We start from the raw sequence: 24,775 nt of genomic DNA, 5'->3' as shown, positions 1-24,775 counted from the left end.
AATATGAGTCTTCCCGCCCAAAAGATATTACATCAACTAAACCATAGGTGTCAAAGCAGCGGCCCGGGGGCCAAATCTGGCCCGCCGCATCATTTTGTGCGGTCCGAGAAAATAAATCATGAGTGCCGACTTTCTCTTTTAGGATCAAATTAAAATGAAGAGTATAGATGTATATTAAATTTCCTGATTTTCCCCCTTTTAAATCAATAATTGTAATTTTTTAATCCATTTTTTCTGTGTTTTTAGTTCAAAAATCATTTTGTAAAATCTAAAAATATATTTAAAAAAAAGCTAAAATAAACATTGTTTTAGATCTATTAAAAATGAATATTCAGGGCCTTTAATCCAGTTCATTTAATCCATTTATTTAAAAAAAAATCTAAATATTATATTTAAAATGGTCCGGCCCACATGAAATCGAGTTGACGTTAAAGCGGCCCGCGAACCTTGAACTAAACGCTTATATTTTCTCTCCATTTCACTTTCACGCATAGCAAAAGCTCACTAGTACTTATTTACTGATTATTTATTTGTCTTTTATTTGTTGTTGTTATTTGTGAACGTTCTGGTGAAAGCTTTAAATCTCATTATCCTTATATAATGTCAATAAAAACCATTCAATTCAATTCAATGTATAATTCTGAAAACCCCTACATCTTAGCCAATGTACCACAGTACTTCAGCAGTATTAGTAGTCTGATCTAACAATTTATTCCCCTTTACATTTTTACTTAAAGCTTCAGGAACCTTGGCTGGTCGTTGCAAAAGTCGTTTTATGACAAGCTCAACAAAAGCTCCATTTTCAAGTATATATCCACTTGATATCACACGGTGACATTTCTCACTCTCAATCTGAGCTCCCACTTGCTGTCTATGCACTTTGTGATAAGTACAGTCGCTAGTAAGCCTGATACAACTCTTAAACAGAACACACAGGTGCAATGTATCACTTGGCACTCAGATTATAACCGCGTGGGTCAAGACACGTTGGAGTGTTTGCTTTAGTTTATCGACCTACAGTCAAATTGTGTGTATTTCCTCGGAGAAGTGCCGTTCAGGCTTCTTCAGGGAGTGGAGCGAACCTCACCGAGGTCAGTGCGTGCCATGCAACTGCAACGGAAAGTCCGACAAGTGTGACGAACTTACGGGGACATGTGTGGTTCGTATATACTACACGCTTAAAGTGCAAATATTCAACGGAATGTATCATAGTCTTGCAAACATCCTGCAGGATTGCCGGTTCCATTCGGAGGGCGACCATTGCGAGCGATGTCAAGAGGGTTACCATGGCGACGGCGCTCCAAAAACCTGTCGGCCTTGCCCGTGTCCTTTCGCATGGAACAAGTTCGTTATCTTCAAAACTTTCTTCTCAATGTTAGAATAGCAATATGTAAGATTCAATTTGATTATTTAGTAAATGTCCATATTATATTTAAATAGACGTTAAATAAATATGTTTTTTTGGGAAATATTTCCCATTTTAAAGGTTGTTACTCAGCCAATTTTATTTTTTATATATTTTTTTATTTTTGGGGGTTTTACAGTAGTATATGAACCAGATCTACTTCAATAGTTAACTGGTTTTATTTAAATATACATTAAATAAATATGTTTTTGGGAAATATTTCCCATTTTAACGGTTGTTACTTAGCCAGTTTTATTTTTTGGGGGTTCTGTGTTTACAGTAGTATATGAACCAGATCTACTTTAATAGTTAACTGGTTTTATTTAAATAGACATGCAATAAATATGTTTTTTGGAAATATTTCCCACTGTAAAGGTTGTTACTCAGACATTTTTTTTTTTAAATTGGGGGTTAACAGTAGTATATGAACCAGATCTACTTTAATAGCTAACTGGTTTTATTTAAATAGACATTAAATAAATATGGTTTTTGGAATTATTTCTCATTTTAAAGGTTGTTACTCAGCCAGTTTTATTTTTTCTATTTTGGGGGGGATTTACAGAAGTATATGAACCAGATCTACTTTAATAGTTAACTGGTTTTATTTAAATAGACATTAAATAAATATGTTTTTTGGAAATATTTCCCATTTTAAAGTTTGTTACTCAGCCATTTCCTTACAGTAATATATGAACCAGATCTACTTTAAAAATTAACGCAATTGAAAAAAAAAGCAACAATAATTATGGCCACTAATAACACTGTAAAATTGAGTTTTTACAATTTTACATTTTATTCATTGCATGCCATTGAAAACAATTGAACAATTCATTTGCTGCTAGCCATCACAAATGGATAGCACGTCAATAGCTGTCAATGGCAGGGAAACATGATAATTCAAAGTTATTTTGTAATGCATTGTAACTGCATTTTTTATCTTTTACAAGTTGGGCTCGGGCCTGCCTGATTGGAGATTCTGGAGAAGTTGAGTGTCTGTGCAAACGCGGCTACGAGGGATCCAGATGTGAAAGGTTTTGTCACACCGTTTATCATTTATATATTCCGCCCCAAGCCTAAAATCAACACAATCCATTTGTTCTTGTCTCTTTCCTTCCTTGAAGATGTGCATTTGGTTACCATGGCGACCCGATGTTGCGCAACGGCAGCTGTAAGCCGGGTGAGTGCGACACAGATGGCGATTGGAACATTTGTCATTCGCGGAACGGAGGTAAACATTTTTGACAGAAAAAAAGTGAAGTGTAAAAGATGCGCTTCCCTGATGTTATCATTCACATTATCATCATTATTATTCATTCATTCACAACACCGTTTATCCTGGTCAGGGTCGCGGGGGTGCTGGAGTCAAACCCAGCTGACTTCGGGCGAACGGCCTAAAGTGGTCGCCAGCCACTATATATACTTTAATTAATGTTTTAATTATGAATCAAAACTTATTGTTAAAATTAAATTTAAAAAACTACAAATATAATATAATATAAAGCAAGTCTTTATTGTTAAAATAATCGTCTACTCTTTATTTAAAAATATTTTCATGGTGAAAATAATGAGTCCCACTTGTTACTGTTGTTAAATAACAATGTAATATTGAATACAAATCTTATTGTTAAAATTAAAATTAAAAAATTTCAAATATAATATAATATTAAGCAACTCTTTATTGTTAAAATAATTGTCTACTCTTTATTTAAAAATATTTTCATGGTAAAAATAATGAGTCCCACTTGTTACTGTTGTTAAATAACAATGTAACATTGAATACAAATCTTATTGTTAAAATTAAATTAAAAAATAAAATAATATAATATAAAGCAAGTCTTTATTGTTAAAATAATTGCCTAGTCTTTTTATTTTAAAATATTTTCATGGTAAAAATACTGAGTTCCACTTCTTACTGTTGTTAAATAACAATGTAACATTAAATAAATAAACGACCGTTTTGTTATATATTTACTTTGCTTCTAGAATGTATTTCAGGTCTCAACATCAATTATGCGTACGCCTGCCATCATGAGCTTTTCCCAATCTCTCACTAAGCTTTTACGTTTACCACTGGACTACTTTAGTAGTAATGAAGCCTCTGCTTGATATTTTGTGACAGCCTTGAAGTGCTGCACTACAGCTTTGCTCCTACGCCTGAGGGACAACGAGGGCGACCTGCGTGGGCTGATTCCCATCTCTGCTCCTGTTTTAACACTAATCCAACCCCACGGGATCGTCTCTGATGCCGAGGTACCGTCGCGACCCAGAAACGTTGTGTAAATTCAAACGACGACGCCCTCAAAGAGCCTTTTGTTTAATGCTTTTTTGTTCAGAGCGCAGTGAAGACTTACAGTAGCGCTAAAAGACATCTGGAGACCCTGAAAGAAGATGTCGATATGATTGAAGAGGACCTGAACCAAGTAACATCCAAAGTAAGCTTCCTATATGGGCCATAATATATCAAGATAACAATATGGCGAAATATGTTACATTTTTATTTGGTAGAAACGTATGCAACAATTATGACAGGTTCCCTCCCTCAATGAATTCATTCATTTTCTGAACCGCTTCCTCTCACAAGGGGGGGTGTTGGAGCCCATCCCAGCTCACCTGAATCGGTGGCCAGCCAATCACAGGGCACAAGGAGACGGACAACCAATCATAGCTAAGAGCAATTTAGAGTGTTCAAGCAGCCTACTCCACATGTTCTCGGGATGAGGGAGAAAACCAGAGTACCTGGAGAAAACCCACATAAGCCCTGGACGAACATGGAAACTCTAGACCGCTTGTGTCAAAGTGGCGGCCCGGGGGCCAAATCTGGCCCGCCGCATCATTTTGTGTGGCCCGGGAAAGTAAATCATGAGTGCCGACTTTCTGTTTTAGGATCAAATTAAAATGAAGAGTATAGATGTGTATTAAATTTCCTGATTTTGCCCCTTTTAAATCAATAATTGTAATTTTTCAATCCATTTTTTCAGTTTTTTTAGTTCAAAAATCATTTTGTAAAATCTAAAAATATTTAAAAAAATCAAAAATAAACATTGTTTTAGATCTATAAAAAACTGAATATTCAGGGATTTTAATCCAGTTCTTTTAATTCATTTATAAAAAAAAAAATCTCAATATTATATCTAAAATGGTCCGGCCCACATGAAATCGAGTTGACGTTAACGCGGCCCGCGAACCAACCCGAGTCTGACACCCTAGACCAGGGGTAGGGAACCTATGGCTCGGGAGCCACATGTGGCTCTTTCGATGGGTGCATCTGGCTCTTCGCTAACCTGTGAGCTAAAATATGGAACCCGCTGGTGACAGAATTGAGATCCTACGTCCAGTGCTGCTTTAGTCTTCTTTGTTTGCATTAGACTCTGCTAGAATGCATACTCTCATGGATTAGCAACTGCATAAGAATGTTGTCAAAAGTATTCTTTTTTTCCACTTTAAAAGTGGTGAAATTACTAAAATAAAAGACACCCATTTATATGTATTTTGACTTTTATATTCGGAGTATGGCTCTCAAGAAATAACATTAGAAAATATGAATTGTTTATGGCTCTCTTCGTCAAAAAGGTTCCCGACCCCTGCCCTAGACAGTGAGGACCCACCTGGGATCGAACCCTCGACCCCAGAAGTGTGAGGCAGACGTGTTAAACACTGCCCCACTGGACCGCTTCTCGCTTAACTCACTTTAGTTTAAACTGCCATGAAGCAGTCCATTCATAAATGTGTAATGTATGCGTATAATTTATGAACCATGAGACATCTAGTGGCTGCTAATAGCGGTACCCGGTATCCTCAAGCGTGGTGTACCGTCAGAATAAATTAGGATAGTGACGAGGGAAGGAAATCAGTGGACGCCGGTAAGTTATTTTTTTAATCCCTATACAGGTCCTTGAAATGACCTCCCACATGGATGAAGCCCTACAGATTGAGAAAGGACCCAAAACAAAGGTCAAAAAAATTCTTGGACACGCTGAGTCCGTCCTGGTATTATTACGAGGTAATTCGTCAAGCCCGACATCACATGGAGGAGCACGCGGGTCACATATTGTGTGCTATTGTTTGTTTGTCAGAGTTAATAAAGTGGAAGAGTCAGCTTACAGATGCCATCAGGCGCAGCGGAAGAGACAAGACGGCCGTGATAGGGGAGGCGCGACGGCTCGTAGAGGAAATGAGCCAGAGGGGCTGTGAGGAGGCGATGACCAGGGGCCGAACCCATGACCAGAAGATGGCCAAAAAATGTAATGGTTTATTGTTTTTCTAACATGAACACAAAAAAATGAGTATTAGAATTAAAAACTAGGCCTCAAGTATGTTAGTCAGGCAGTAAAGCCCTTTGAAACTAATATTTAACATCCTGAAGTGCATTTATGAAACGTGATTGCCAGTTTGGATTTTTTTCTCTCGGCATTCAGATGTTTTTTTCTAAAATCGGTTAACGCAAAAAATAAAAAATAAATACCAAATAAATTTAAAAAAAAAACTCTTCTTAGTGCGCCAAAGTGCACATGACAAATTCAGTTATATAATTAGTAAAGCACAATAATAATAAACAAAATTATTATCATAATAAAATACATAAAATTTGTAAATATTCTTTTTTTTAAATGTGAAAAAAAATTAACTGTGAGAAAAAGAAGCCACTGAGCGCTTCTTATCTGAGTTAAAAAAGTGCCCGACAAAGTCTCCCTAGCAACAAGGGACTAACATGTCATTTAAGTGTCTCTCTGCATGCTAATCAGCGTAAATGCTATTTAAGAAGAGGAGAGGAATACAATAACAGGCAACCCAAGTCTTCTGGGAGTCTTCTTGATATTGATAGTGGGTCCTTAAAATATCCTGGATTTTGCAAATAAGCGAGGATTTTTTTTCCGACCAATGGCATGCAGGCAAAATAAGTCATGCATCATGTGAGGACTAGCTTATTTCAATTAGATTGGGCATGCACACGAGGGAGAGGAAGGAGTGGAACCTGTCTATTTAAAGCGAGTGCTTCCCGGTCCAGATCCACCATTTGACAGGGAAGCGTGCTGACTGGTTTTATGGAAAAAATTGGCCAATAATCTTTCTGTACTGCCACGTTTTGGTTATCTCTTTCTATACGCTTAATAAATGTCTGCCTAAAATCAGTTTTTGGAACATGTGATGCCTGAAAGAAAGAAAAAAATTCAAATATTCAAACTGAAAAAGCTGGTATATTATTCATTCATTTTCTGTACCACTTATCCTCACAAGGATTGCAGGGGTGCTGGAGCCTATCCCAGCTGACTATAGGCATCAGGCGGGGGATGCTCTAAATTGGTGGGCAGCCAATTACAGGGCACAAGGAGACAACCATTCATGCCTAGGGGCAATTTAGAATATTTAAGCATGCAGGATGTTGGGAAGAAACCAGAGTACCCAGAGAAAACCCACGCATGGGGAAAACATGCAAACTCCACTCAGTGAAGACCGACCTGGGATCGAACCCTTGACCTAAGAACTGCGAGGATGACTAGCTAGCCACTTCGCACACTGGGCTGCCATATATTAGTGATAGATAAACATATATATATATATATATATATATATATATATATATATATATATATATATATATAATATATATATGTAAATAATATATATATATATATGTAAATAATATATATATATATAAATGTAAAAAATATATATATATATAAAATGTAAAAAAATATATATTTAAAAAATATATACATATAAAATAAAAATAAAATATATATATTAAAAAATATATATATCTAAAATAAAATATATATATTAAATAAAATATATATATTAAATAAAATATATATATATAAAATAAAATATATATATATATAAAATAAAATATATATATAAAACAAAATATATATATTAAAAATATATATATATTTATTATTTAAAAGAAAATGGAAAACAAAAAATAAAATTGTTACTTTAGTTGTTGGTAGTAAATGCGCCAAAATATTGCTGTGCAAGTCATCAATGGATAAACTGTCCTGTACTAATCGCAAATTTTTCACCTCTTTCTTAGTACTGGACACCATAACCAAGATGACCGCGAGACGCAATGCTGAGACTCTCACCCAGATGGCAGACTCTCTGGTCACCTCACAGGTGCTTCTAGGTCACACTAGTGATCTTCTTTCAGAGGCAAAGGTCGCATGTAGAAGAGTGAGACATGTCAATCTGAAGAGTGCTTCCACCTTACAACAACTTCAGGTAAGGCTTAGTTAGCCCAATTAACTTGTGTTTACATTTTGTTTACCTCCTGCTTTTTCAATAACTTTCTAACTTCAATATTTTCCATGGAAAGCATGTTCTCAATCAAACCATAACAGAGACACGTTCCCTCCATTCATCGACTGAAAGTGCAAGACGTCGCCTAAAGGAGCTCAACGCCTTCTTCTTATTGCTAGAGGAGGCCAAACATGTGAGCCGAGGTTTAAAAATCGACAACTTTGCTTCGCTTCTGTTTGATGTCTTATTTTGCCTTTTGGACTGCAGGGCTTTGAGAAAGACTCAGCCCGCTTTTACGGCGGGAAGCTGCAATTGCGAACGAAGATTGATGACATCATCCATGTTAGGGCCAAGATAGAGATCATTGTTGAGACTGAGAAGCATGCACAGGAGCTCAGCACATTGGCCTCGGGCATGCAAAGGTATGTGTACGCTTTATTTATTTATAGAGACGGGCTGTCTAGTGCTTTATATGTTAAAATTCTTCATCGTTTAACACTGCCAGCTGTGGCTGTTAGAATTGTACACTTATAGAAACAGAGAAAACGTGACAATTTATTGCCAAATTAAAAACAAACTATCAGAAAAAGACCTGTATAATAACTGTTGTTATAGCAAACAATTGAAAAATGATTTATATGTAAATATTAACGCCAGTCACTCCTTCTCACTCCACTCCAAAAGAGTGGAAATCCACACACACCCAATCTATCGTCAGCTAACAGTTATTCAGTTATTTTTTTATGGACCACAGAACATACACAGCCAATAGTAAACAAACACCTGGGCTGGCAGTGAATGACAATCTAACGACTGTTCTGAACTTCATGACAGAACGCTTCCAACGGTCGACAACACAAACCAATCCCACACAAGTCACGATTCCAAACTGTTAAACATCCTTAAAAACATGGAGGACGCTGCAAGGGCCGCACATTGGTCCAACATGACTGCTGATGAAGCCTTAGAGGTGAGCCAATCATGAGCCAGATAGTCAAGCCACGGAGAACTAAAGTGGACTAAATCCATTTTGCAGAACAATCATTTATGAGTAGTGTAGCACCAATACTAATTTTTGGATCCTTATACCGATTCTGTGTCAGATCAGGTTAGGTTAGAACTTTATTTCATCCCGTACTCGGGAAATGTCTTGGTTTCAGTAGCAAGACAGACACAAGACACAGAAAACATTGTAGACGTAGTTAAAAAACTAAATACAAAAATGCAATAAAAAAGACAGAAAAGCATCAAAAACAAAACGAGCTACCGCATAGTTTGTTGGGTGTATAATAATTACAACCACGGCTTGGTCAAATACTGCTTAACTCATGATCCGTCCACTGCTTCTGTCGAACGGACATTTTCAGCCCGAAACAGAATCAAAACTTGTGCTAGAGATAAAACAGGACAGACTGGACTGTCAGCATTAGTTTTGATGGCGATAGAAAAGAACCTGAAATGCACGTGTAATCTGTACGACAGAGTAATTGAGATCTTCTTGAGGAAAGAGAGGAGGATGGATTTTGTGTATAAATAAAAAGAATTTTTGGTGAGTAAAATATGTCTATTTTCCTAAATAATATTTCAATTTTTTAGGTTATTATTGATTTTTTTTAAATATTTGTCGCAGCTGTAGCTGCATTAAAGGTTTTATAGCCATAAAATACTTATTGAGGTTTGGATTGATTCACACACAGCACTACTGAAGGCCTATTTGTGAAATGCACGGCCCGCCACTGCTTCTTAGTAATGGCCGATATCGATCATGTTTGTCCCTGATCACCCGGGGAAATAATGGATCTGATTTCTCTTTATTAAAAAATAACAAATCACTAGAAACACGCTGAAAATGTTTACAAAATTTGTTCTATGACTGGAATAGGACGTGACTTTGGGGAGACTTCTCTTGAAAGCAAAGTCTTTGAGACACAAAGCCACTCACTTGTGGACTGCGGCCAACCAATCCCAAAATAACTTCAGAGGTATGGAAAAATATAACATTGTGGAGTTGTGTTTAAGATGTGTAAATTTGTGCGATTATCTGTTTCCTCCAATAGAGCGCTCACAGTCACTGAATACGCAGAACGACAGGATGAGGAGGCACAAAGACAAAAGAGAATCTCTTCAATTTGACATTTCCAGAGTCTTCCATGAATTGAACAGACTCAAAAGAGGTCAGTTGTTTACGCTAGAGAATAAAGACTTCAGGCATGATCTATTTCATTTCTATGCATTCGGAGTTCGGGCATACATAAATAATTAGATTGGATTAGATGTCTTTATTCATCCCGTATTCGGGAAGTTTCACTGTCACAGTATAGCAAGAGGGTGAGAATACAGACACAGGAAAAGACATTTTAAACATAAATAAATAGGTAATAAATACGTTAATAAATAAATAAATAGCTATTTCTTTTGGTAAAGAGCCTGACAGCAGATGCTGAATGCTTTTTAAGGAGGTTGCGAATGCAACTGTTATATTATTCAGAAAAGTGAATATTCTTTTTTTCCCCCCCATTCATTCTTGTCTGTACGTGTCTATTTTAGGTGAATGTGTTATTTGAGAAATTATTTAAAAAGAGGAAATTTTAGATATGCATTTCAATTCAAATTCATGAAGTACAAAAATAGATTTAAAAAGATGTTACAAGGAAAATGAGTAATTTTAGAAAAACTCATGTCAGAATTTTAAATCAACCAAAAAGTCATTCATAGGATTTAAATCTCCATATTTTTAGACGCTCGTCAACATTTTCTGGGGCAAATAACTGCTTTATATTATACAAGAACACAAGAAGGAACAGGATATACCAAATTATAATTTTATCTCTTTTTCGAGGTGTCCTTTATGAGTTTGTTTTTTTTGCAAATATCACAGTTAATGATGTTTTGATATTTATTTTTATTTCAGATAACCTGAATGTCCTCATCGAGTCTGCCAAGACTGCATCTTCGGCTACAAATGACATTGTCACTCATATCACACCCAGACTGAGAATGATGGGAGAGGAAATGAATAGATTGACTTTGAACAACATGGCCCTGTCTTTTAATGACAGTTTAAATGATGCACAACACGCCGGTGAGTGGCGTCAAAAATACTCAAACTCTCATCGTAAAAATTAAAGCTTCAAACAGTGATAAAAGCATCAATAGCAAAAAATACTGGGTGATATATTGTGTCCCGGGTGGCCCGTTTTAGGAGTGGTTAGCAAATCGGCATCACTGTTATGAGGTCGAGGGTTCGATTCCTGATCGGTCCTCGCTGTGTGGATGTTTGCATCTTCTGGTGGGTTTTCTCCGGATACTCCGGCTTCCTCCCACATTCCAAAGACATACATGGTAGGCTGATTGGACACTCTAAATTGCCCCTAGGTATGAGTATGAGCGTGACTGGTTGTTTGTCTCCTTGTGCCCTGTGATTGGCTGGTCACCGATTCAGGCCTGAAGTCAGCTATGATAGGCTCCAGCACCCCCTGCGACCCTAGTGAGGATAAAGTGATTCAGAAAATGAATGCATGAATATTGTCTCCCATCTGTTTTGAACAATTAGTCCTAATTGGGCTTATTATCAATAATACCCTTGTGACTTTATATTTCTATATATCTTATTTATGTTTTTTTTTTACTGGGAAAACGCACTTTGTGGAGTAGAACCACCAATTTCGTTATACGCAGCTGTGTATGATGACAATTAAGGCTTTTGATTTGATTTGATTTGATTTATAAGTTGATGAGAGTGCAAACCTTGGAATTTGCCCATAATGGCGGCGGCTTATAAAGCTGAATGGCTAACTTTGAATTTCAGGTGTTCATTCTTGAGACATTTGTTAGTCTAGTCACAATAGACTGCACCAAATTTCATGTGTTTTCAGTGAGGACTTTGGACACAGTGCTCCCAATGATGAAAGATGAGCTTTCCCAAGTGGAGGCGCTGAGAAAAACATCAAGAGCAAGTGGCAACATGATAGAAAACATCATCAGAATCAAAGATATGATCCACGAAACGAGGAGCTATCTTAATAGGGTGATGATATTGTGTCCAGAAAATCGTAATATTGCCTGATCGGAATGATTTACAAGGTGTATTTATAAATATTTATACTTTTTGCAGATCTCGCTGGCCATGCATTTCAACGGAAAACGTCACGTTGAGCTTGGCCCGCCGAGCAACCTTGAAGATGTAAAAGCCTTCACGGCTGTCGAACTTCTTTTGAGCGTGGAAAAAAAGATGGTGGCAAGGCAAAGAAAGCGTCAGGAGAAACAGCGAGATGATGACATGTTTGTTTTGTATTTGGGCAGTCAGGATGTGAGTAACTTGTTGAGATGCTTTTTTAAGATGACCACATATTTGGTGGAATGTATAAAAGTGGTGTTTTTAAATATTATTTTCTTCATTATTAGAGATCAGACATAGGAAATTCCACCAATGCACACTTACTAATACTTTTAGTTGTTGAAGTCATTTTCATACTGATACTTTGAGTATTTTTTTTAATTTCTCATTTCATTTCAGATATCAGGCGATTACATAGGAATGGCCATCAGGAATGGCACGTTGATTTGTGTCTATCAGCTGGGTGGACGTATCCACGAGGTGGCGACCAGTCCTATTACAACGTTCTCAGGCTCGCGTCCTTTCAGTTTGGACCGTGTTGTCTTCCACAGGTTTGCTAATGTTTTGGAATATGTACAGTAGGTTACATTGGGTTTAGCCTTTTGGAGTTGAAATACTATTCAGCAGTTTAGGTTTTTTCTTCATCATTGGCCATGACCCAAAAAAATCTGGCCAATGATAAAGCCTAAACCACAGGTGTCAAAGTGATGGCCCGGGGGCCAAATCTGGCCCGCTGCATCATTTTGTGCGGCCTGAGAAAGTAAATCATGAGTTTCTTTTTTAGGATCAAATTCAAATGATGATCGATGTAGATTACATTTCCTGATTTCCCCCTTTTTAAAATCAATCATTGTTTTCTTCTGTGTTATTAGTTCAGAAAGCATTTTGTAAAATCTAAAAATAAATATGTAAATATTTTCCGTTTTCCACTTAAAAAAATATTTTGTTACCATTTGAAATAAAAAACATGATTAAAAGACATTTTCCATTACTAAGAAAAAAAAAGCTCAACTAAACATTGCTTTAGATCAAGGGTGTCAGACTCGGGTTGGTTCGCTGGCCGCTTTAACGTCAACTTGATTTCACGTGGGCCGGACCATTTTAGATATAATATATAGATTTCTTTTTTATAATTGGATTAAAAGAACTGGATTAAAAGCCCTGAATATTCAGTTTTTATAGATCTAAAACAAAGTTTATTTTAACTTTTTTTAAAATATATTTTTAGACTTTACAAAATTATTTTGAACTAAAAACAAAGAAAGAAACAGATTAAAAAAAATAAATTATTGATTTAAAAGGGGGAAAATCAGGAAATGTAATATACATCTATACTCTTCATTTTAATTTGATCCTAAAACAGAAAGTCGGCACTCATGATTGACTTTCCCGGGCCACACAAAATGATGCGGCGGGCCAGATTTGGCCCCCGGGCTGCCACTTTGACACTTGTGCTTTAGATCTATAAAAACTGACTATTTAGGGCTTTTAATCCAATTTTAAAAAATAAAAAAAAATCTAGATATTAAATCTAAAATGGTCTGGCCCACATGAAATGGAGTTGACATTAATCCGGCCCGCGAACCAACCCGAGTTTGACACCCTTGACCTAAACCTTTGATGTAACTTGCTTGTTCCTACAGAATTTACCAGGATGCCGAAGTCAACATCACAGCAAACTTTACATCAGAGTGGCCGGTGCCTTACGTGCCGAAACGCCACCTTCCAAATGCAATGAGCAGAATACTTGACCTGGATCCACAACGGACAGTTTTCTACGTGGGCGGCTACCCTCAACATTTCAATGTAAATGAATAGAAAACCTTCATCCTTAATAAAAAAAAAATTCAACCTGTGATCCTGAACAGCATAAGTGGTCGAGAAAATATATAGACGGTTAAATGTTGAAATGAAATAGTTTTAGTAGATTAAAGTATTTTTCGCCTGAGCTGCAATACCGTATGAAAAAACAAGTGTGATTTATAACTCAGAAAATATGCTAATTGCAAAAAATTGACCTTCAGATTTTAATGCAACACATTTTTACAAAAGACAAGTATTTTACCAGATTAAGTAAAACCCACAAATCACTTTGAGATATATGGATGGAATTATTATTTTTTAAATCTTTTTTGTGTAATCATCTTCAAAGGTACCCAAGAAGCTGCGCTACCCCGGTTACCGAGGCTACCTGAAACTGTCCTACTTCAATAACGAGCCACTTTCTCTTTACAACTACAAGAGCGCTCTCAACATGAAGGCCAACCTACACTCTCTAATGTAAGTGCCGAGGACAGAGCTTGGCAAAATGTTGAAAATAGTCAGAGGAAAAGTACAATGGTCATATATATGCAGGTTGCCCAGATCCAAGGAGATTGACTACTACCAGGGGAGTGGCTACCGAGAAGCCTTTGTGAAGGATCCGCACAGACGGACACACTTTTTTGCATTTCACACAAACAGCCGAAAGACTGACGCCTTGTTGTTTTACATGGGGATGGAAGTAAGACTCTAGGATGATCCGTTTTTGGGGGTTTTGATATTTTTCAGGAACAGAAGGTGGTTATTTATGCTTGGTCTTAACGCTCAAGGTCACCGTAGTATCCGTGACTTTGAATGTGTGTGCTGTGGCTTTAAAGAAAATGGTCTATCTTTTTAATTTGTTACCCCCTTTTGACAGGATAGATGTTTATGACAGATGTCGCCAGGAAAAATATTTTCTCAATTATTCTCACCTACATTTGCTTATCAAACAATGGATTAAGATTTATCTTTTTTTAATAACTCAGTCCAAGGTTACAGTTATTCATTCATTCATCTTCCATACTGCACATCCTCGTAAAAGGTGTCGTAGCCTACCAGACCCCCACTCACAATTATTCCGCCACTTGCGGGAATTGAACCCATGCCTGCCTGCACTGAAGCCAGCCAAGTGAACCCCTAGTCCACCAGGCAACAGGTTACAGTTACTTGAATGAAATCAACAGAAAGAAATTAAACAATAGATGCGTATTTGCCTGCCTTTGAGGTTGCTAGAGCAAGTTATAAGCCGATTGTGTAGTGCACAAGTGTCAAAGTGGCGGCCCGGGGGCCAAATCTGGCCCGCTGCATCATTTTGTGCGGCCCGAGAAAAGTAAATCATGAGTGCCGACTTTCTGTTTTAGGATCAAATTCAAATGATTATAGATGCACATTACATTTCCTGATTTTCCCCTTTTTAAAATCAATCATTGCAATTTTTTAATCCTATTTTTTTCTTTTGTTTTTAGTTCAAAAAGCATTTAGTAAAATCTAAAAATAAATATACAAATATTTTCCGTTTTCCACTTAAAAAAATATTTTGTTTCCATTTGAAATAAAAAAAAACATGATTAAAAGACATTTTCCATTACTAAGAAAAAAAGATCAAATAAACATTGCTTTAGATCTATAAAAATGGACTATTTAGGGCTTTTGATCCAGTTCTCCTAATCCAATTTAAAAATAAAATAAAAATCTAGATATTAGATCTAAAATGGTCCGGCCCACATGAAATGGAGTTCACGTTAATGCGGCCCGCGAACCAACCCGATTTTGACACCCTTGGTATAGTGGTTCACTTACCTGACTTCGGTTCAGGCCAGCGTGGGATCGATTCCCACTCAAATGGAGGTGTGTTTGTGAATGGTTGTTTGACCACCAGCAGTGTCGAAAAAAGAATGAGTGAATTTATAGTGCAGAGTCTGACTACTTATGTCTCCTCTGATTTATTTTTACTTTGATACTACCATATTAATGCACGGCAGGAGGCGTTCTGGTGCTTGCTGGTGAAGCAAGGCCACCTGGTGCTTCAAGGTCAACACGCTGGAATAAAGCAGCGAAGTCAGAGTGCTGACAAAGTGTCTCTATTTGTAAGTTAACCTAAAAAAACAACTAACATTTCCGTGAATGTCACCAGCTGTCTTTTCCCAGGACAAGCACTTTTACATTGCTGTGGGAGACGAGATCACGGTCCGCTACGAAGACAAGCATATCTCCATTGAACTTTCTCACGTTCCTTACAAGAGCTTCTATATTGGTGGCGTGCCGCCGCATATAAGAACCAGGTGCAAAACAAACACAATCGCACTTTGGAACATCGGTTCCAAAAAAAACCAAGGGGTGCTGTTACGTTAGTGTGGCGTCAGGCGTGGAACGTAGAAGTAGGACGTGGCGTTGCTCTCACAAAACTTAAATATGTAAGGCAGGAATCTTTAGAAAATAACAAGGACTTAGAAATTAAATCACAAAACCAAACCTGATAGAAGACATGGGGAAATGAGGAATATCAAACATGGCGTGGTAACTTGGCATGGAGTAAACAAGGCAGAGGACCCGACAATGACTCATAAACACACAGGTTTTAAATAGACAGACTTGGGCTGATGAGACAACAATTAGAAATAGGACGTTAATATTGATATATTACAATAGTATGTGACAGCACGCATAGTGTATGTATTTTTACATGAAAAATATCCTCTAAATTACCTTTAACATTATGCTAAGATTACCTTATTTGTAATAAAAAAACAAAATAATGAACATTTAAATAAAATGGGGAAACGAGGAATATGAAACATGGCGTGGTAACTTGGCATGGACTAAACAAGGCAGATGACCCAACAATGACACACAAACACACAGGGTTTAGGTAGACAGACATGGGTTGATGAGACAATTAGGAATAGGACGTTAATATTGATATATTACAATATTAAGTGACAGCACGCATAGTTTATGTAGTTTTACATCAGAAAATATCCTCTAAATTACCTTTAACATTATGCTAAGATAACTTTATTTTTAATTAAAAAAATAAAGGGTGAACATTTAAATAAAAAATAAAAAATTATTCATCCTTTTATGATTGAAAAATAGAGAGTTCAGCCTAAAATTATTCATAACATGTTATCACAATCATGTCTGGAAATTGAAAGGATCATCATACTTTCTTTTTCATTTCAGACACAACATCAGCACTCCGCCGCTGAGAGGCTGCGTGGATCATGTGAGCGCCGATGCCCAGATTGTGGAGTACAACAAGACAATGGGAGTCAGTGATGGCTGTCCATTTGCAATGCTGGTAAACAAGCTGCTATTGTTTTCGAGGTAGCGCCATCAATGGTGTAGTAGGCTCAAATGTTCAGGAAAAAAATGTTCTTGTTATTTTTATAAGCCATAGTTTGAACAGTCACATTCCCCTTAAACTTTAGGGCAAGGGTGTCAGACTCGGGTTGGTTTGCAGGCCGCTTTAACGTCAACTTGATTTCACCTGGGCCGGACCATTTTAGATATAATATTTGGATTTTTTTTTTATAAATGAATTAAAAGAACTGGATTAAAAGCCCTGAATATTCAGGTTTTTTTTTATAGATCCAAAAGAATGTTTATTTTAGATTTTTTAAAATATATTTTTAGATTTTACAAAATGATTTTTGAACTAAAAACACAGACAAAATTGATTAACAAATTACAATTATTGATTTAAAAGGGGGAAAATCAGGAAATTTAATATACATCTATACTCTTCATTTTAATTTGATCCTAAAACAGAAAGTCGGCACTCATGATTTACTTTCCCGGGCCACACAAAATGATGCGGCGGGCCAGATTTGGCCCCCGGGCCGCCACTTTGACACTTGTGCTTTAGGGGGGAAAAATGAAATGGTAATGTACTTAAGGATGGATTTATTTGGTATTGCAAGGAGAGCTTGTTCCTAAATATTTTAAAACAGTAGTTCAATATTAAATGTGAATCTTTTGTAGTTGGTGTGTACAATAGGAGATTAGGTTGGTAAAACATTCAGCGAGTCTTTCCATCTGTCTTGAGGGAGCATGCCTAGCAATGGTGGTAAACACACCACCCTTGGAGAACTATTGGAAAACATATTTTTTTGTTTTTGTTTTGGTTTTCTTAGGGGGTTCGAACAGCGGCTCTGCGTTCCACTTTAATTGCAGACTGGCTATCTGCACCGGACCAACAGCACTTGGCTGTAGGATTCAGAAGCACGCATAAACACGGCATCATTCTCAGGAGTACATCCCAGGTAATTGTTTTTCTTTTTCAAACAATAAAAACAACAACAATGAATCTTCAATTTTGAAACGCTGTATGATGCCAAAAGTGTGTTATCCATTTTCGTACTTCGTATCGTCACCAAGAAGCACAAAGTGGGTGAGATTTTGAACCCTCATCTTGTTCCTAGGTTGTGCAGAACCCAACCCTGAGCCACATTTCCCTATCCCACGGTTTCCTGCAACTGACCATCGGCCAGCACAGCGTTAAGTCATCACAAAGATACGATGACGGGAAATGGCACTATCTGTGTGTGGCGCAGACACCCAGGTACTGATGTACATCAACCCATGTCCACAATATGGAGGTGACTAACGTTGCGGCTGCGTTATCAGGCTGCAAGTCCAAGTTGACAACATAAACGTTACCCTCAGCGAACCAATCCCGGCGGAGCTAAGCCTTCCTCAAGCATTCCACGGCTGCGTCACTAACATTTATTCCCGGTTTGAAATCTTATGTGTTAAACATCAACTGTCATATAATTCTCTGGCTTATGGTTGTTACAAATTCATAATCTGACACAGATCAGTGCAAAGCTTTACGCCCATGGATTTGAATTCTCTGCTGCCTTTGGGAGGTTTTCTTCAAGCTGGATGTCGTCTTGGCTCACACACGCTCGATGAACATTTGCCTACAGATGTGACCACATCGCTCCAGATACATAAACTTGTAAGTACCCCCCACGCACAGATGTTGGGTCGGATTTTTTTTAAACAAGAACAACAAGCAACAGTCTCATATTATATAATAATGACGCCCATGAAGATTGGCGCGCTTCGGATTTTTATAAGAAAAACATCTTTTCTAAGAAATTCTGAATTGGGACATCCCTACCAAAGAGTACAGTGCAATAACTTGGCTATTAATTAATTAGCCCTGAGTTAAAGAAATAAAATTCAGGCTTCCAGGATTGATATACACCCAACTCTATAATATATGTAGTACCTACTAAATTTAATTATGATCTGTCCGCAAATAACGGAGCATTATCCATTTTCGTACTTGCTATCGTCACCATGAAGCACAAAGCGACTGAGATTTTGAACCCTCCCACCACACAGTCTAGAAATTAAATAAGTTCGATTCATGATTAAACACTAGCAACCTGTTGGCAAAATATTGATATTAATATTGGATAAAAACAGTAAAAGTGAAAAACGTATTGCAATTTTATAGTCAATTTTTGTCTAATTTTCAGTAGTTTTAATGACAGTAAAAAATTAATGATTGTGGATTTTTTTTAAAATATCAGGTCTATTCTGCCAACCACAGCTGTCAGTAATTTCCTGTAAATATGATGGTCTTAGATTGTTTTTTCCCGCCAAACACAAAGCGAGTGAGATTTTGAACCCTCCCTCCCTCCACAGTCTAAAAATTAGATAAGTTCAATTCACGATTAAACACTAGCAAAATGTTGATATTAATATTGGATAAAAACAGTAAAAGTAAAAAAGGTATTGCAATTTTATAGTCATTTTTTGTCTAATTTTCAGTAGTTAAAACTACTGACAGTAAAACTTTAATAATTGGGGATTTTTTTAAATATCAGGTCTATTCTGCCAACCACAGCTGTCAGTAATTTCCTGTAAATATGATGGTCTTAGATTGTTTTTTCCCGCCAAGTCTTCTTTTTCTATTTTGGCTCATCTCTCCCACGCATTTCTCAAAGTTAATTACAGTTTTCGCTTGGTTACACACTCACCACTTCTTTGTCACTTGTCAGACTGTGGACCAAACACACAGCGAGTGCATACATTGGCGAGCGCCCCGCCGTGGTTACGAGCTCTCGCAGGAAGACAGCTGGTTGGCGTACAAGCTGCCCCAGCAGGACCTTAATTACAGGTGAGGTCACATTTCAAGGTAATCCTCTCCGGGCCTCACTGAGGACAGGAACATCACATTTTTTCCAATTTTTAAGCCACGGGGGCTACTGACAGGGTGGCCACCTTGACCCGAACATAGTGTTAATTTTCCTTGCACACATTGTATGCTCCAGGTGGTTTTTGAGGTGAGGTAAAAGTATCCTTCTCGTTATTTCCTATTTCAAATATAAACAACGGTTAATTTGTTTCTGCACCGCGTGTCGTTTGTACCTTTTGAGCGACAACGGGTGGTCCAAAATGGCCTTGGCTGTCCCCACAAAAGGATAAAGGATTTTTTTCTGAATTTGTTATGACTGGAATGCATGTCCAAAGCTTATGCTTGTTTTGTTTCTGAATTTGTCGGGGCTCGTTTGACACTTGGAACAAGGTGTCTTTGGTTTACTGGCACACAACATTGTTAATTCTGAGCGTCAACTTGGTATCAAAGTTAGTTTATGTCGCCTCCAGAGCTGTGGCAACCTTGACAAAATCAAACAAGTGATCTCGATAATTGGCTGATGGTGGACGGCAGGGCATCCGTTGTAAACACAGTCAAAAGCAACAACCAAAACGAGTTTAGCATCGAAAAACTTTTAAAGCTAAAAAATCATGGCTTACCCATTTAGACTGGGATTAAAATGTTTCCCAAAAATATATATGTTATGTTTCTTATGTTTGTTAAGATATGCATTCGGGCCATTTAATAAATACTTTAAGACTTTTATACATATATATATATATATATATATATATATATATATATATATATATATATATATATATATATATATACTTATATATATACACAAAGACTTTTAAAACTGAAAAATCATGGTTTAACCATTTAAATCACTATTAAAAATGTTTCCCAAAAAAAAAAAAAAATATATATATATATATATTTTATGTTTGTTAAAATATGTATTAGGGGCCATTTAATAAATACTTTTAAAGACTTTTAAAACTGAAAAGTCATGGCTTAACCATTTAGACCGGTACTAAAATTGTTTTTCAAAAATATATATATATTTTTTATGTTTGTATATATATATTTTATGTTTGTTAAAATATGTATTAGGGGCCATTTAATAAATACTTTTAAATACTTTTAAAACTGAAAAATCATGGCTTAACCATTTAGATCGGTATTAAAAATGTTTCCCATATATATATATATATATATATATATATATATATATATATATATATATATATATATATATAAATATAATGTTTGTTAAAATATGTATTAGGGCCATTTAATAAATACATTAAGACTTTTAAAACTGAAAAGTCATGGCTTAACCATTTAGACCGGTATTAAAAATGTTTCCCAAAAATATGTATGTTTCTTATGTTTGTTAAGATATGTATTCGGGCCATTTATTAAATACATTAAGACTTTTAAAACTGAAAAATCATGGCTTAACCATTAAGACTGGTATTAAAAATGCTTCCCAAAAATATATATTTTTTATGATTGTTAAAATATGCATTAGGGCCATTTTATAAATAATTCAAGTGCAAATGTTACATAATATCTTCTTTAAGACTAATTCCTGGTGACAGGATTTCTGACTTTGTTTTGCTGTTTGATTCTTCTCCCTTTTTTTTTCTTTGGCTTAGACCTCACTTCTCCCTTGACATTAAGACGAAATCCTCTAATGGTGTGATCCTATTCGTGGAAGGCAGGGGAGCAGTGCCCCAGCTAGTTCTGTATATGGCAAACGGCAGGATTAAGATGTCCCTTGGATCGATCGGAGACATCTACCACAAGCGGAAGACAAACGACGGACGGTGGCACAGAGTAAATGGGCTAAAAAACACCTCAAACAGCATTAACTTACAGTTTGTTCATCCAAACGTCAGTCTCTTACTGAAAAACAACAGAAGTGGTAAAACACTCTAAGATGAGCTTTTTGACTGACACTATTTAAATTCATGCTCATTACCCAGCTAACTTATTTTCATAACAACATATACATGCCCAGGGCTAACAGCTGTATAAGAAATGATAGCATTGATCTCCAATTCAACATTGTGAAATATGTAAGCTTGAAAAATGGTTGAAGACTAACTTAACATATAAAAAAGGAATGTACAGTGGTACCTCGAGATACGAGCTTAATTCATTCTGGGACTGAGCTCGTATGTTGGTTTACTCGTAACTCAACCTTTTTGCACGGCAACGCGCCCGTAACATAATATAAACAAATTTAAATGAACTTGGATTACGATGCAGACACGCTCGAAAATAAATTTAATCTAACTTTGCACTAAGATTAATTCTAATTTTGTTTTAAATTTTTATACCTTTCTTCTCCCGGGTTGGCTCTATTGGCCCCGCCTCCACCCTGACTTTTAGATGCAACCTATCGAGGGTTGTTTGCTTTTGTATTCCCTTCAAAATATTCGCAAAATGATGCACACAAATGTCCTCACAACAGGATAATGCACGACCACTTGCCAACGAGAAGTAGTATATACTCCTCTCGTATTAGCGATCGATCGCCATTCGCACTGACTAACGGAAAGAAAAAAAAAACTGAAAAAATGCAACGCTTCGCCCAGTGCTCGCAGAGACATTACAAAGAGGGAGTTGCGACCAGAGACATTACAAAGAGGGAGTTGTGACCAGAGACATTACAAAGAGGGAGTTGCGACCAGAGACATTACAAAGAGGGAGTTGCGACCAGAGACATTACAAAGAGGGAGTTGCGGGGAGAGAGACAGTGCCCATGATGTTCTTATGAGCAGCATCTCGCGTCCGCCGTCTACTCGTTTATCAAAATTTGTCTCGTATCTCAAGATAAATATTTGCCCAAAATTGTATTCGTATCTCGAATTGCTCGTATGTCGGGCCACTCGTATGTCAAGGTACCACTGTATATTGAAATTGAAAAAGCATAGACTTAAGTCCCTCTATTATTTTTATGCCTGAAAGCTAAGCCTTTATTGACAGGTAGATTGCAGTGTTGAGAGGAACACATTCCATCTTCTGGTTGATGGAATCCGTGTGACCGATGGACGTTTGCCAAAAGACGAAGGGTCATCCTTGAAATTCTATGATCTTGTCTACCTGGGCAGCCCCCTGGGAAGTCCTAAAGTTGGTCTCAAGCTTTTTTGAAAATATTTACTTGTACGCTTGCAATAGCTGGGACTCAAGTTCTTCCTAAAATCCTCTTAGAGCATCATCGGCTGTGTGCGAGGCTTCAGAATGAACGACGAGCCAGTGGGAAACCCTGAGGGCGGCCACAGGGTTTCACCCTGCTCGGACGGACACACAGAGATGGGAACGTACTTTGCCGGAGGTCACGTCGTCTTAGGTTCGTGTGAATCCTTCCCCATAATTCATTGGAGGAATAGCCTCAAGGGAGTACTACAGTATTTGTTCTTCTCCTAGATGATCCCATTGCAGTTGGCGATGACTTTTCGTTGACCTTCAAGTTGCGCCCGCAACGCCTGACTGGTCTTCTATTCCATGCGCAGAGCCAAGGAATCAACTTGGATGTCTTCTTAATGAATAGCACGGTGACTTTGTTTTCTTGGAAAACGTCCCATTTAATCAAGGAATGGGGGAAGGATAGTTGGATGACTTTGGGTGTTTTTTTTGTCTTATCAGGTGGGGGTCACTGTGGATGATGGTGGTCAAAGCATCAGTGCCGTGCTGACTCCGCAGAATCTCTGTGACGGGGAATTTCATGTGATTTCAGGTATGTTTGGCTCGTGATTGGAAAATGTTAGATCATTTGGACCTTGACTGACAGGAATCCAAAATTTGGAGATTTTTTAGTCGTGTTGTTGATTTTGAGATTTTTGAGTTATTGGATTGGATAACTTTATTCATCCCGTATTCGGGAAATTTCATTGTCACAGTAGCAAGAGGGTGAGAATACAGACACAGCAAAAGACATTTTAAACATAAATAGATAGGTAATAAGTAAGTTAATAAATAAATTAATGCATGAATAAATATATAAATAAATAAATAAGCGTGTTGCTGAAATCTATATATATATATATTTATATATACATATATATATATATATATATATATATATATATATATATATATATATATATATATATATATATATACATATATAAATATATACATACACATAGATGTACATGTATACATACGGTAGGTCTTAACACTCAGCCATTTGTTTTGTTAAAGAGCCTGACAGCTGATGGGAGGAAGGATCATGACCCGTCGTGTTGTTGATTTTTTAATTTTTTAATTTCTGTTGCTAGCTTCTTGACATAACGGCAATCTTCTCAACGGTTGCGCTATTTAGATAGTTACATAATGTCACATAAGTGTTGCCATAATGGATTAGCAGATGGGTTGTGGTAAATTTTACCATGTTATGTATTTATTTAGAACAGCAATTTAATATTTTTGTTCAATTCTCTTTCCTCGTGTTAAATAATGACAGATAGATGCTAGATGGAAAAAGGCGCTAATTGAAATGAAACCTACGTATCTATGTTTTATATATATGTTTTCCTTTAGATGTTTTAAAAGGGAAATATGTGATTTGGCTCTAAGAGAATTCAGATCCACATAAATCTCATTAATTGCTTCGGATGCAACCAACTTATTCAATTCATTTTCTTAAAGTGATTTTATGGAACTATACAAGTAAACTCACATAGCAAATCAAAACCTTGAAGTCAAGACACTGCCGTATTCACATTTGATTCACATCATCAAAGAGGTTTTGATTGAAAACGTCAGGTACAATGAATAGCCCATTCAGTAACCATTCATATGTGCGCAGTCTCCAAAGAACAAAAATACCTCACGCTAATGGTGGACACGCTTTCTCAAAGGATGACGAGACCCGTCGCATTCAATCCGTCCTTTACGAGGCGGGCATTACTTCACGTTGGAGGTAAGTAATTACACTTTGTCTTCTTTCAAATAAGCCTAAATGACCTTCATTTATATTTGTTTGTTTTTTCTCCCCCTCGACAGGGGCAACTGAATCCAGCAGGGCGCCTGTAAAATCACCCTTCAATGGCTGCTTGAGAGAAGTGATTATTAA

General features: G+C 36.8%; 1 protein-coding gene across 2 annotated transcripts in view; it reads left to right on the top strand.

Annotated features, from left to right (window-relative positions):
• The first annotated feature begins 767 nt into the window (after positions 1-767).
• The window catches only part of LOC144079327 (laminin subunit alpha-3-like), a 24,230-nt gene continuing 222 nt past the window's right edge, over positions 768-24,775 (top strand). Inside the window, exons 1-36 of one of the 2 annotated variants that reach the window (XM_077608008.1) lie at positions 768-1,159; positions 1,232-1,344; positions 2,353-2,436; positions 2,527-2,633; positions 3,525-3,655; positions 3,739-3,837; positions 5,294-5,405; positions 5,479-5,646; positions 7,440-7,627; positions 7,722-7,838; positions 7,913-8,067; positions 8,480-8,615; positions 9,528-9,627; positions 9,703-9,819; positions 10,557-10,727; positions 11,521-11,672; positions 11,760-11,954; positions 12,162-12,313; positions 13,406-13,568; positions 13,915-14,042; positions 14,118-14,265; positions 15,548-15,652; positions 15,714-15,847; positions 16,749-16,866; positions 17,702-17,830; positions 17,990-18,129; positions 18,195-18,302; positions 18,384-18,528; positions 19,583-19,701; positions 21,348-21,528; positions 22,684-22,827; positions 22,909-23,047; positions 23,125-23,252; positions 23,344-23,434; positions 24,509-24,622; positions 24,706-24,775. The exon at positions 24,706-24,775 is cut by the window's right edge and continues 222 nt beyond it. In XM_077608008.1, the coding sequence (XP_077464134.1) occupies positions 2,555-2,633; positions 3,525-3,655; positions 3,739-3,837; positions 5,294-5,405; positions 5,479-5,646; positions 7,440-7,627; positions 7,722-7,838; positions 7,913-8,067; positions 8,480-8,615; positions 9,528-9,627; positions 9,703-9,819; positions 10,557-10,727; positions 11,521-11,672; positions 11,760-11,954; positions 12,162-12,313; positions 13,406-13,568; positions 13,915-14,042; positions 14,118-14,265; positions 15,548-15,652; positions 15,714-15,847; positions 16,749-16,866; positions 17,702-17,830; positions 17,990-18,129; positions 18,195-18,302; positions 18,384-18,528; positions 19,583-19,701; positions 21,348-21,528; positions 22,684-22,827; positions 22,909-23,047; positions 23,125-23,252; positions 23,344-23,434; positions 24,509-24,622; positions 24,706-24,775 (4,376 nt within the window). In that variant the 5' untranslated portion in view covers positions 768-1,159; positions 1,232-1,344; positions 2,353-2,436; positions 2,527-2,554. The remainder of the gene's footprint in view (positions 1,160-1,231; positions 1,345-2,352; positions 2,437-2,526; positions 2,634-3,524; positions 3,656-3,738; positions 3,838-5,293; positions 5,406-5,478; positions 5,647-7,439; positions 7,628-7,721; positions 7,839-7,912; positions 8,068-8,479; positions 8,616-9,527; positions 9,628-9,702; positions 9,820-10,556; positions 10,728-11,520; positions 11,673-11,759; positions 11,955-12,161; positions 12,314-13,405; positions 13,569-13,914; positions 14,043-14,117; positions 14,266-15,547; positions 15,653-15,713; positions 15,848-16,748; positions 16,867-17,701; positions 17,831-17,989; positions 18,130-18,194; positions 18,303-18,383; positions 18,529-19,582; positions 19,702-21,347; positions 21,529-22,683; positions 22,828-22,908; positions 23,048-23,124; positions 23,253-23,343; positions 23,435-24,508; positions 24,623-24,705) is intronic. The other variant, XM_077608009.1, reaches the window with a different exon arrangement.

The sequence above is a fragment of the Stigmatopora argus genome, chromosome 8, assembly GCF_051989625.1.
Source record: "Stigmatopora argus isolate UIUO_Sarg chromosome 8, RoL_Sarg_1.0, whole genome shotgun sequence".
Classification (NCBI taxonomy): Eukaryota; Metazoa; Chordata; class Actinopteri; order Syngnathiformes; family Syngnathidae; genus Stigmatopora; species Stigmatopora argus.
The sequence above is the reverse complement of the archived record's forward strand: the minus strand, read 5'-3'. Positions and strand labels throughout refer to the sequence as shown.